The 14,476-nt window shown below is 40.7% G+C and overlaps 1 protein-coding gene across 8 annotated transcripts in view; it reads right to left on the reverse strand.

Moving 5' to 3' along the window:
* TENM4 (teneurin transmembrane protein 4) overlaps positions 1–14,476 on the reverse strand; it is a 1,535,416-nt gene that overhangs the window by 147,328 nt on the left and 1,373,612 nt on the right. For all 8 annotated transcript variants that reach the window (XM_088159254.1, XM_088159253.1, XM_088159247.1 and 5 more), the window contains 2 exons: positions 5,885–5,986; positions 629–823 (listed from right to left, as the gene is read on the reverse strand). In XM_088159254.1, coding sequence (XP_088015380.1) covers positions 629–823; positions 5,885–5,986 — 297 coding nt within the window. The remainder of the gene's footprint in view (positions 1–628; positions 824–5,884; positions 5,987–14,476) is intronic.

Consider the following 14,476-nt stretch of genomic DNA (forward strand, 5'->3'; position numbering starts at 1 on the left):
GACTCAGGAAGATAAAGGTTTATGTTGGCAGGTGAGTTCCTACACAAAAAGATTAAAGATAAGTACTAAAAGCAGCTGTAAATCTAAATGTAAATATGAAATGTTTGGGGGCTAATGTGAGCAAAAAGCTATGGAAGAGCCATTAAAATAATATCTGACTTTGAAGCAGAATTTAATTCAAGTCCTAAGCATTTCTAAGCTTTTAAAGCTGACAAGGATCAGGGACTTTCTCTCACACGCCACCATTTTGTGTATGTAAGCAACTGAAATTGCTTGGCATAGTGCAGCAGAGAAGAAAGCACTGTATAAGTAATTATACGTTTAGATGTGTAAATGGAAATGATGCTTTAATAAGAGCATTTGAACATATGATTAGATGTTCTGGTCTTTCAACTAGATTCTTCTATCTGAAGAATTTGATGGCTTTTCATCCAATTATTGAACAAGTATGATAGCTAACAAGGAGTTATGACAACATATCATTTTTATGCTGTATCCATCTATTGTATCTCTAAGGTGCCTATTACTGTTCTGTTTAAGTGCCAGTCCGATTCTGCGTTGCCTCGATCCATATAATTACAGAACAACAATCAAAGCAAAAGGCTAATTCAATGCATCTTGCACATACCTTCTTCACAGCTCTCGCCTTTGTATCCCGGGTTGCAGATACAGGTGCCCATGATGCACGTGCCATGGTTATTGCAGGAGACATCAATGCACTGGTTGGTTGGGACATCACACTCTGCTCCCTTCCAGCCACTGTGGCACAAGCACCTTCCTTTCATGTACTGCCCATTTCCACTGCACAGCACTGGGCAGGACGCTATGGACAAACAAAAATCACATTAAAACAAATGGAAAATCACTTCAAAAAGGAGTACAAGAGCCCAGCCTGTGATTTACATTCTTTATACACAGTCTTCACCAGGGTAGGTTGCTGTTTGTTTTGCCAAAACCAAATTTTTTATATGCATGATACCCAGCTTGTTAACTGTATTCTCCTATGACTGTTTAAAACAAACAAAGAGTGCCCTTAAGTTAGACTATATTCTTACTTGGTGTCTCTGATACCTTTTTTCACTAACTAAACTCATAGTTTTCTTGTATTCTGATTTTACAATGTACTGATGTCTTCTTTCCACAGCATCACTGACCTTAGACTGCTTATCACTATCCCTGACCCGCTGCCAGACTTTCCTTGACACTGTCTCTGAGGACCTCAGTGGCACAGAAAATACTTCCCTGTTTTTTTCTGGGTTAACTCTCAGCTTTATGGGTTTTAGTTGCCTTGCTCAGAGCCCAGAATGCCACACTGAGACTATTTCCTGGATTTTGCTCATGTCATATCATCAGCTATCAACTTTCTTCTCTGAAAGGGTTGCCTGCACTGGAGCAGGCTGCACAGGGAAGTGACTCAGTCATCATTCCTGGTGGAATTTAAAAGATGTGTGGATGTAGCATATTGGGGATATGGCTTAGTGGTGGGTTAATAGCTGACCTTGATGGAAAGAGTTTTAGAGGTCTTTTCCAACCTTAACAATTCTATGGTTCTAACCGAATGTCCAGCCCCCATTTTTGGTTATTACCTCTGCTGGACTCAATTCATCACCAGCCACAAGGTAAAATTGGCCTCTACTGTTTCCAAGCTGCCTGTAATAAAAGCTGTGTAAATCTCTGAAATCTGTACAATTTATAAAGGATTTATAAAGGATTTTTAATCGTCCTTGTTACCAGCAAAGTCAGTTGACTCTTAAGACCACCCAGATCCAGGGCTTCCTCCCTGTGATAAAGGGAAGAAGAGGAAGATGACAAGCTGAAGCTGTGGCATGATAGATCCCAGGATTAAGCGTTTTCAGAGCTGAATTTGGAAACAGGCAGAGTTGGATGGGATGAACTGAAGGATACAGAACAGGTTCCACAAGGAAGCAGAGGGCATCAAGGACCAGACATCAGTCTCTATGACCACAGCTTTTTGTAATCACTGTTCTCCGAGTTTTCTCCAGCTCCTTTCAGATGACGCCTTCTCCTTATTCTGTTCTCCACACCAGCCACACTATGTTCCTTTTGTCCTCTGTTCTGATTTTACCAAGGAAGATGCTGATTTCAGTCCCTCAGAAATAACAGCCTTTTCCTGTTCACTCTACCTTGAAACTTCTTGCTTAAGTTCTGTTCTCTTTCATTTCATTTTGCTGAAACTCAACTGCAAGGACATATATTCACAGATTTCACATAATTCAACACAGACTGCTTTTGTTCACTGTTGCACATCAGCTGTAGGTGAGAGCAGCTGGCCTTCTCATCTGCCCCTCGGAAAGGCAATTTATGAACAATTTTATGCAGGACAAATGTGAAATGAATATTTCATTCTGCTGCTTAATTCAACTGCGTTAGGCATGCGATGAACCCTCTTTTGCTTCGTTCCTGACTTTGATTATGTGTGGGGAGGGGTATTACATGGTTAAGGAAAGCTGTCCTCTCCTTCTCTTCCCAACTTTTCAGACAGTAACCTCAGAAAGTGCATTATGACTTGTCTCCACGCGTCCTTATAGTGAAGTCAGTTTGAGTGTTCCAGAACTACAGCAGCCTCAAAAAAATACAATGCATTACCAACTCTGAATGTTAAATCAGTTTGATATGAGGTGAACTATATATTTGCCTGACCAAGATAAAAGAGGTTCAGGAAAGAAAGGAATTTGGCAATTGTTATTACTAAGGAGCACTCTGCTCACTTTAAAGAAAACACATTGCAGTGGTGCATTCCAAGCGCATTGTTTGCAAGATGGTATCTACCTATACAATATGAGGCTTAAATTGTTTAAGATACACCCTGTTGTGTGCATGGTTCACAGCACACTCACTCTGTAATTTTACTTTTCAGTGAAGGGATGGAATTTTTTGCCCCTCCCATATCAAATTTCAATGCTCAGTAATGGACGTTGTTTTTTCAGGGCACTGGCAGGGGACAGTCTGCAGTTCTTTTCAACAAGAAGAAAGAATAACTGCCTTTAACCACGGAGAGGTTGCTGAGAAAGACTTACATGTTTCCTGACAAGACAGCTGATCACTCAGTAAAAGATCAGATAAATTACTGGCCATCTGCAGTGAGACTGACACTCCACAGAGCCTTCTGTGGAGATCACATTCAGCATCACCTAGAAAGCACTGCTACAGATGTCAAGGCAATGGTGAGAACAAGGCCTCCTGAGTAGCATGCAATAATAATAAAGACAAAAGAGGTTTCTGAATTTTTTCTCCTGTTACTTATGCAGCTCTTTTCCATATATAAAGATATATAATTATTATTTTATTATTCAGATTCCAACAATGTCTATGATGGCAAAATTATAGTAATTCTCTAGTGTGGTAATGATAACAGCAACCCAAATGCACAGCTGAGCATCAGAGAGTAAGATCATTTGTTTGTTTGTTTACTTTATACAGAACTTGAAAACACCACCTCCTGTGTCCAAGAAAACCTTCAAAAAGCCTATGGAACACACCTCTGGTGACTTGCTCTCACTTATTTTGTTGAAAAACATTGGTTAATAATACATTAATAATTAACCATTACTAAAAAGAGAAATGCTTTCTGTTCCAGAGTTTCCCATTCTTTTGGATGGTCAATTACAAAGCTGAATTAAAATAAAGGACCATCCAGGAAATCCATGGAATTCTTCATGTGAGCAGGAACCTGCTTATTTAAGGATTGCTGCTCCGTACAGGGATTGTGAAGGGCTGCAGATACCCTAACAGCCTCAACACATGCTGCCTTTTGAGGGATTTGTGGGTCAAAAGAAGAATCTTTGATGCCCCTGAAAACCAACAGGAAGCCAATGCTGGAATCCTTGGATGTCATGCTCATGGTAACATGATCTATTTTACATGCTAAGTGAGTGGACATGCATACATAAATATATATTTAGCATTCCAGTTATTTTTCTGTCTTCCTAAAGGGCGAGTGCAACCTGTGATATGAACTTAGATGATTCTGAATGAAAAGACAGAGTTGAATAAAAGGTGTTCACAGCAGCTAGAGCATGTGCTCTGGTGAAATGGGAGACTCACATGGCTCCATTGCAAAGCCTGAGAAAGTTCAGGATATAGCCCCGGAGGGGAGGTGAGCTCCTCTGAAAATGGATTCAGAACAAGAGTTTAAGTACTCTGACTCACAGTGAAGAAAGTTGTTCTTCTCCACAGACTGTAAAGGGAGCCTTGGGGGAAACAAGCCCTGAACTTCTGCCCCTACTGAAAGTTAGGAGGTGTGAGCTGGAATATGCTATGGGACATGGAAAAAAACTCCTTTTGTCTCCAGCTCTAGGGATTTGAAAAGGAGCTTGGAAATGCAAACCAAGTGTAAGGAAATGCAAACCAAGTGTAACCTGAGTCAGCAAGAAGTTTGACATAACAGCTCTCAGGGACACAGCTTGCCACATCCATCTTACTGGGCTGTGAACTCTGAAACCCCGCCGGGTTCAGCCCGGCCTCGCTGCCTTGGCAGGGAGCTCCCGCCTGCCCTGGGGGTGCACGGCTCCTTATCTCTGTCTCCTGGCTCGCTGCTGGGATGTGACCCAGCTCAGCTGGAGGGGGAGAGGGCCGGGGTTGGACAGAGTTTAGCTCTCTCTTGGGAAGGCGCCAGCCTGCTTTCCAAAGCAGCGATGAGCTGGGGTAAAGCCTGACCTGCAGCCTCACCGCAGCTCCTTGGGTGGGCACTAACGCTCTGTGCTACCTCCCTCCCCAGATTTATAAGTCTGTTCTTAGTTTGTTGGACTGTTTGAGCCAAAAAAGGCCTTGAAAAGGTTGATGCACAGTATCCTGTCATTTCCCACATGCAAGGTTTTGATATCTTGATTTGAAATGTGTTCTTACTAAAAGTATTTCAGTTTGTTTTTTAAATGTTTAAATAACCTAAAACATTCAGGCCAAAGAAAACCCTTCCAAACCCATTTATTAAAAATACTTATCACTTGAGCAGAAAAATGTATTATACTGTTTACTGGGATAAGTCTCCTTCCCAGTCCTCACAGTGTTTTCACTTTTGGCCAGAGTAACCAGTTGTTCCTGCCACTATTCCACTCCTAGCCTTTACTCTAACACTGCCCTATTCCCCACAGCCAGGCTCAGGCAGACTTGCAAGGTACTTTTTGTACAATCAGTATCTTAACAGAAAGTATCATTATTGTAGTGTCATGCCACACCATGATAAAAGTGCTCTGTTAAACAAACCATAATGCAACATTTATAAATCATGTTTTCTAAAGTCACTTCCAGAGAGAAAATTTCCAGTGTGACATTTTCCTGTCCACAAGCAGACCAAGGGGCTGTGTCGCTCCTAAGGGCACAGCAGTCACGATTAGTATACAATCATTAAGGGTGGAAATGCCCTCCAAGATCAAGTCCAACTCTTGGCCCAGCACTGCCAGCCCACCACTAAACCATGTCCCTAAATGCCACACCTACACTCCCAGAGATGGTGATTCCACCACTTCCCTGAGCAGCCTGAATTCTTTGCTGAAGAAATTTTTCCCAATAGCCAATCTAAACCTCCCCTGGCACAACTGGAGGATGTTTCCTCTTGTACTATCACTTACTTGGGATAAGAGACCGATCCCCACCTGGTTGCATCCTTCTTTCAGGCAGTTGTAGAGCCCAGACTGTTCCTTCTTTTCTCCAGTGTAAATACCCACAGATCCCTCAGCTGCTGAGCAAAATTTTAGCGTATTTGTGGCAAACAAAATTCACAGATCAACTTGCTTCCACTCTACTGCAGCAACCCCACACTAGGTGACTAGTACTTTGCAAAAGGCACCATCATGAATATAATTTCCAGAAGAAAATATTAACTGAATGGGAGAGGGTAGCAGTTAATCAAGCATAAAATTCCTACCTCTGCCACAGTCAGGGCCCAGAAAGCCAAGGAAGCAATGGCAAGTCCCAGACACGCAGTCTCCATTCCCATAGCAATTACTGGGACAGTTATCCACTGATTCTGGAAAACAAAAGAGAATTCAGACACTTCTTTAGGCAAGAAAACATCTCTGAGTTTAGGAGGGCTTTGGATGGGCAGGACTGTTGAAACTTCAAAGCAACTGCCACACTTGGGGAGAAAGCATTAGTGTGAGCTGCACTAAACCCTGCTCATCCATTTACACCAATGGATGATTCAACTGCAAATCCTGTGATTAAATACGAGCTGCTCAGCACCTATCAGGTCTGGCATTCTCTCAGAACCTGAAAACTTCCAAATGTCTTTTCTTCCTGTATATTTTTATGACCATTTTTCCTCTTTCAATTTATTCCAGGGATGCAATACACACAATTCTCATGGCAGAATATGCACTTTTGGTCCAGTTTTATTGACTTGATTAGGTGACCTTGAGGCTTCTATTTGTGCCAAGAAGAGCTGAGTGATGATAGATATGTTCCCCTATGAACTTACTGAACACAGACCCTTGGTTCATCCTATCTGCCTGTTCAAGAAATACTTCTAACCAAATTTTTTATTTGCTCTGCAATATTATATTGAATATAATACATTATACATTATAAAATATATATCTTTAACAGCTCAAAATGTTGGGGCTAATTTCTATTTGGTGGAACTAAAATGGGTCTGTTCCACATTTTCTTCTGTTTCTAGTTATCATCTTAAATTCCCTGACTTTGGCAAAAACATCAGCTATTAATTTTTCAGGGGAAGTTAACAGGTAAGCAAAATGTTATTTAGCACTTCTCCTTTGAGGAGAATTCAGAATATTGGGGCTAAAACATATCTTTCATGAAAGAACAACACAAGCTGGTAAACACATCAAAAAGAGAATGAAAATAATCTTGTTTTCTTACACTGAACTGTGAGTGAAAACTGAGTAAATGTGAGTGGGGCTTTTAAAGGCATTGTAATAAATACCATGGTTCATTCTACAGTGCTATTTCACATTTTCTCTGAGGGAGATGCCTATCAGATGAGAATTAGATTTGGTTATACAGCAGGGGCACTAGAGGCACACAGAGTGGGGTGAAAATCTCAGCCCTGTGAATAATGACCGCATTTGCACAGATGAACTTCACGAGACCTTGTGGGAGCAAAGTTATTTGTAAACTCCCAATCAGTGCAAGCGAAGAGAACCAGCGGCAGCAGAGATGTACAGATTAGTTTCTAATCACAAATGAAAGGAAGCTGGTTTCTGGATGGGTGTTTGCCAAAGAGCAGAGGTTTCTGAAGGACATTTTAAAGGCTGTGGTGTAATTTAATCATTCATAAAGGACAACAGCAATTTTACATAATAAAACCAGTTTAAAGCATTTATGTTTTAAGTCCTGGCTTCACACGTCTCATAAGCAGACATCTCCATACAGCAAGAAAGGTACAATGAAGTGCTGTCAGTTTTCTAACACTCAACAGTTAAATAGGTATTCACTTGATGGTGTATGGAAACAGTCACAACATGCAGACAACCCTTTAGGCTTGAGCTGTCATCTTTATTCTAATCAAAGTGCAGCCATGGTTCCTAGAATAAAGAAATAATGACTCAGGCCTTGTGCATTTATATTGATATTTAGGAATACCATCTCTCACTTCATAGGAGGTATAAACACAAGTCTATCCTGTAAATGAAAAGTTAAGATTAGCCCATGTGTATACAAATCCTCAGAACTTTGAAATGAGTTAATGTCACTGCTGAAAACCAAAATAAATTCACTTTTTGCCTTTTTTCCTCTATGCTTTTTTACAATACTTGTACTTTTTTTCTCTTCGAGAAATATATGCAGAATAGGAAAAATAAGTTAATTACGTAAGTACTTACACACCTGAAGAACATACAGAGTGTGAGTTTTGTGAAAAAAGATAATGAGACAGGCAAGGAGATTTAACTGCTCCTGTCACTGAAAGGGTCAGTCTCTTTCCTCTAATCTTCTCATCCTAAGAACAACTCTAAGATCCCTCTTCTTGTGCTGGTTCTGGCACTTGTCAGACCCTCCAGTGAGGTGGTTAGGCTCAAAAGGTGGCAAAAAAAAAAAGGCAGAATGCAGCAGACAAAAAACTAGAGGTGTTTTTTTTTTTTTCCCTGCTGCCTGAAAACTGGGAAGAGAAGGGCCGTGCTATTCAGCATTAGTGCAGTTGTCCCGTGACACCTCACCACCCCCCTGCCACACTGGGTCAGGGGCTGCAAGGTGGAGCAACACTGCATAGATGCAACAGGTGTGACCTTTGAAGTCCAGGGGAATACCTCAGGGCTTGATGCAGGACAGACTCCCAGCATTAACACCACCTTTAGAATATTAAAAACTATTTTTAAAAGCTTTTTCCCAAGTTTTTGCTTTAATGGACTAAACAGAGATCTTGAAGAGAAGTAAATGTCCATATAGCTTTCTTGGTATATTTTGGCAATATAATATTTAAGCAAAATAATAAAAAGACCCACAGAAACATTTAGAAAGTATCTAAAAAGTAGCAAAACATCAAGCACAGCAACTGTTCCAAACTGTGACAATGCACCACATCAGCTAAATGGTAATCTTTGCTACTGGAAACAATATTTTGTAGTTACAGTGGGTTCAGCTGGCCTGTCTGTGACGCCTAGGACAAGACAGGCAAGACTCTGCACACCAATTTGATGTCCACTGCAGATTAAACTGAATTACTTTGTCCACTACAATGACTATGCATAAAGAGATTTAGAAGTTCAGAGTGACCACAGAAATGGAGCAGAGCTGTGCTTAGGTAACCAACCTTTCAAGAATCTCTGGGTGAGTCCATGTAAGAACCTTCTGTCTGGTAGTGCATCCTTTTCTCCTCTGACTAGTTCAGCACAGACACCTATAACTGGTCAGATCCCTGCTGACAGTGACTGACACATTAAAAAAATATTCACATCTATTTTCTGGTTCATATGCAGATCTGGCATTTCTCCTTGTAAAGCTGCAGTGATATGCACACATATCACTACCTCCTCAATCTTTGGTTTCCCAGACACTTTTTTGCAAGTGTGGCTAAACTGCTTCATGCTATATAGTGGCTGACTCAAAAGGAATTAAAAAACAGGTGGATGAAACCCATTTTACCTTCCTCACTGAAGCACCTCAGTAGCTCTTACCTGTGGCCTGAATACCCTATACTATTAATAATAGAATAGGCCCCTAAAAAGTTTTTCATCCCATTTCACCGCTTCCTCTGATGTCCCTTGCTTTTCTAATATAGCCAAGAGAAACATTTTAAATGTATTCTCATTTTACACAACCTCTATTTGCCCTGGAATAACCTGCCTGATAGAGATGAGATGAAGTGAAAAGGAACTCTACTCCCCCTGTGACTTGTGCCACTTGCTTTTTTTTAGCAGTTAAGGACGCAAACTTTCCTGGTGATTCAGGGCAATTAAGGTCTTCAGACTCCCAAAAGTTCTTCCACTACTGAGAATCTATTCTGAAAAGTGATGCAGTTTCATGCAGTGCATCTTTGTCTCAAAGCTATTCCCAAACAACTCCAAAGTACTTCCATAAAGGAAGTGTTAAATAAACACACATTTTTTCCTCAGAAACTCCAGAGCTAATGAGCACAAACAAGGCTGAGACTGAGGCTTGTGAGCAGTAAGTCTGCAAGCTGTGTGTGCAACACTATGCATGCTCCTATTTATATTCTTAGGCAGAATTATAACGTGGAATTTCTTTTTATTTTGAATATTGCAGGCATTAGTAAGTTATACTCACTCAGGGCTTTTCATACAAACCTCTGTTTTCAACGTAGGACTGAATTTTGTTTCAGTGGTTACAGACTGCTTTTTGTGCACCTCAGACAATTTTCTAGCCCTCTGGCATATCTAAGTGCACACACATTCATGCACACTGCTCTAACACCTACATTTCAAGATAAACAGGAGGAGGCGGGTGACTTGGCATCAGAAATTAGGGAGTCGTGATGGGAGAACCCTGGAAAGAATGAAGAATCAAACAGACATTTTCAGAAGCTAGGGCTTAGCCAAATTATTATCATTTGGGATAGAAGGGACACAACATTCAGGGAGTCCCTAAGTCACTGGCACAAGGCAGCTGTCTTTCTTTTGAGTATGTTCACAGTCAACATTGCTACAGATGTGACACACTATCAGTAAATAAGTAAAAAAACGCCACTGCAGTTATGGCTGGCTTCTAGTCTCCATTACACAGCTTATTCTGTAAGCTGTTCACATAATTAGAGGAGTATTTTCCAATATATACAAAATTCCATATGGTGTTTTATGAATAGTACCATGGGAACTCCTTTAGAGAATCACGACAATGTTTTTGTTTTGTTTTATTTAATTGTTAAAGTTCACTGTGAGACCATGAACAATTCTTTTTTAGAAAGAGATACATATGTTCTCTGTTTCCAGTCTGATTCCCACAGTTTTCTCTTGGCTTCCAAATCCCTGAAGAGATCTGACTGACACCAGCCGGTAAGGGCAGAGATTAATAACTGGAGAGCCAGCCAATGGATGATGGATGATGCCTTCATCAAGTTTTGCTATTGTGTCCAAAGAGAACACTGAAAACACAGTGTGGCAATAGGAGTGAAACGTCCGAAAGCAAACAACTCACACCGGCAAAACTTGAGGTGGTGGGGCTTCTGATAGGGAATGCAGAAGCTTGCCTATGGAATTAAATGTTCTGCCAGCTTCACAGTCTAATGAGCAGCTGAAAAAACCAAGTCATTTTATGGAATCACAGAATTACTGGATGGTTTTGATTGGAAGGGACCTTAAAGACCATCTGGTTCCAATATCCCTGCCATGAGCAGAGGCACCTTCCACTTGACCAAACTGCTCCACAGCCCATCCAACCTGGCATTGAACACCTCCAGGGATGCATCAGCCACAGCTTCTCTGGGCAGCCTGTGCCAGTGCCTCATCACACAGTGTGGAATTTCTTCCTAATATCTAATCTAAACCTTTAAACCCACTTGTCAGTTTAAAGCCATTCCTCCTTGTGCTATCCCTCCATGCTCTTGTAAAAAGTCCTGCTCCAGCTCTCTTGTAGCCCCTTTAGGTACTGGAAGAGCTCTAAGGTCTCCTTGGCACCTTCTCTTCTCCAAGCTGAGCAATTCCAACTCCCTTAGCCTGTCTCCATAGGAGAGGTGTTCAAGTCCTATGAGCATCTTCTCAGTTCTCCATATACTCATACATGCTCTCCATTATACTCTCCTCATACTTCTCTGAGAGAAAGTCTAAATGACATAATGAGACACTTGGTCTTCAGATCCACACTATCTCATTCTGGAGAACAGTATGGAAATGCCCTGTCTCACAAAGCAGGTACTCCCTAACCTAGGACAGCCTACCTCAGAGAGGAAAAGGAGAATGTACAAAACTCTTTCTGGATTCATAAAAATAAGAAATGGAAAACGTCCAGTAAGTGTGAAAGCCTAGACTTCTCCAAGAGCAAAACTCTTCTTCTGTAGTACTCTTTAAGGTCCTTTCTGCTCATGAGCTTTAATTATCAAAACAAAGAAAGAAAGAAACAAAAAAAAAATATCCCCAAGTATTCTCAGCAGCTATAATTCAACATACTGCATAAAATAACATTGATCTGCTATTTTTGCCATTTATTTCGGGGGATGTTTTTCAGTACAAGTAAACTCACAGCTGACAGATTTTGAGGGAAACTTGGCTGAAATCTTTATCCCATTGCTAGTTTTCTCACTGTAATCACCCATTACTCTGAGTGAAGCCATGAACTGGCATGACCCAGCCTATACTCACAATAAGACTTCACACTAAACTATCTTTTATTTAAGGGCATTATCGAATTCAATATGAAATTGCTAATTGTTACCATTTCTTTTTTTTTTCTAGGTTGTTAATCTGAGGCAGGGACAAATACAAGGCAGCATTTCCTTCACATTATAAATTGACTCATGTGACAGGAACAAAGCTCCCAGGCTAATACTCTGCTCAGGGGACCACTTTGCTGCTGACAAAAAGCCCCATGAAAGCCAATTCTACTGTGGCGAACTCTATAAAGATCTGTTGGCCTGGCTCACAACTACCAACATGAATTACCTTTATCCAGATGCAACACAATAAACATATTAAGAAGGTAGACAAATTGCTCAACTCTTGATGGACTTCTTTTTTATATACTCACCATGTTTGCTGGTCAGCAGTACAACTACTTTAACAGTATTTCCACCTTATTTATTTACTATGCAACATTCAACTTAATAGCTTGTTTCCCTATCTTTGGGCCAGAGGCCAAGGTAGATGTTTGCCTGACACCAAATCCTATTAGAGGGTGCAGTAACACAACTGTGTGTTAAAGATAAATATTTTATACTCTGCACTTCCCACCAAGCATCATAATTTCCTAGGCGTTTAAAGGCAACTATCTATTGGCAAAGAAAAAACAGTTATCTAGCTGGCAACTGAAGGCAGCAGCTTTTTGGGGAGTTAATAAGCACCAGGACTGCTTTCTAAGAACTGATTAAGTGCCATTCAGTGCGGTGTGGCTGTATGAATTCAAATGCAACTGTTTCATTTGATAACCTCAAAAAGTTGCTTTGGAGATGGCAGTGTTTGGTGTCAGAAACATGTAGGAATAGCACTTCAGGAGGACAATTAGACCTTAATGAATCAATGCTAATCTCAGTTCTGAAATGAAGGTTCAAGGACTATAAAAAACCGTACCAATGAGAATATTCCATATTAGAACTGAGATGCAAAGGAAAGAGCAGAGTCATTTTAAGCATCCTGTCTGGTCCCTTCAACTAGTAGTCTACTCCACCACTACGTAAGAAGTGGCCTCAAAATATTTTCTTCAGTGCTGGTGAGAAGGTATGTGTAGCTGCTCAGCCTAAAATAAATTGTCACAGCTACTCACCTACCAGCCCAGGAAGATATTTCATACATACTAATTGGTACGATAAAAGGTTTTACCCTTTCCTAATAAATGTTGACTATCTCTAGACAACAATGCATTAATTCGAAAATAGTGAGTAAACTAAAAAAGGAGATAAACAAATAATTAGAATAGAATTGTTTACTGCATCAAACAAATACATATATTTATTGTCACACAGAAATATATTGTTCCTAATGGTCCAATGATATATTTTCTGCCTAGTTGTGTTCCCCTGGCTAACAAAAATGTTTTGCTGGGAGAGAGGGAGGGTACAAGGAGCAAGGCAGCAAGCAGGTAGATTCCATGAAATTGACCTTGAAATCCTCTGTCAGCCACATCAGTGCAAAAGGGCCATGAGTAGTGCCCAGCATTCCTCTCACACTGAATTACATTGCTTGGGAGACTGAAGAGACGCCACATTATTTCACCTTACTCTTTGCTGCTGCACTAGAGCAACCTCAAGAAGCCACATTTTATTCTTCCTAGATCTGCTTGTCCAGGATAAAACTGACACCTACAAGCTCATTGCAATAACATCTCTCTTTCACAAAAATGCTCCTTGTCACTGCCCTGACTACGCCAGCAATAATTTTAATAGGAAGTCAAGCAGTATAACATGAAAGGCGAAGAGGATTCTGAAGCTCTGTGAACACATTTAATTTACTTCCCAGTTGCAGAGCTTGCAGTCTTGTTTATTTTTCAAAGAAATGATGCTACCTGATTGAATTTCACTGCAGGAGAGGTTGGATTCTAAGCCTAGAGAACTGTCACCTGCCCTTGTAATTGTGATAACAATGCCAAGGCAGACGTGAAGGTGAGAGGGGATAAAACAGGTTTCAGATGTCTTCAAGCATCAGATTTGACACTATGAGCCAAAAGAAAAAAGGAAAAAAAAAAAGGTAAGGGGAAAGAAAATGCCCTGGAAGCAAAGGAAATGTAGAACTGCTAGGTCTGGTATTCTCTTGCTCCTCCCCTTCTTTCCCCAGATGAAGTTTTAAAGGACTGATTCCTTCTTAGAGTACATCATCACCTGCTGAGATTTCAATTTTTCTGCTTCATTTGTGTTTTACACAGCTTTTATACTTCTAGCTCAAGTAATCCACACCTGGAAGCCTGGGATGTGAAATTCTTGACAGCATCATGGAAACTCAGTTATTATTTTTGAGTGCTCTTTCACAGTTTCCTCTTCTGTAGGGCACCTAAGTATGATGCTGATACTGCTAATGCCAGTTGATGTTGTGCCAAGTTTTGATTTTTTTTTCTTTTTCCTAAGGCTGGGAGGTCTGTTTTAATTAAGGACCCATGCATATAACCCTGTTTTGCTCTCACATCCCAGCGGAACTCTAATCTTCACATGCAGGTATAAGGATGCTAAATTAGGAAAAGGGCAACAAGCAGGCAGTCCTTTAAATAACTCTTTAAATCACTCCTGAATCTGGAAAGTGAGAGAGCAGGACAGTAACCACAATATTGAAATGCATGTTAGTCTCCCTCTTCTTTTTCTGTAAGAACACTTTTAAAAAGCAATTTGCAAGTGCAGATACACCCCCTCCTCCATGAGGGTACTGACAAGAGACACCTGCCCCTGCCAGGAGTGACTCTACAGGCT

Source organism: Sturnus vulgaris, chromosome 2, assembly GCF_052056855.1.
Source record: "Sturnus vulgaris isolate bStuVul1 chromosome 2, bStuVul1.hap1, whole genome shotgun sequence".
Lineage (NCBI taxonomy): Eukaryota > Metazoa > Chordata > Aves > Passeriformes > Sturnidae > Sturnus > Sturnus vulgaris.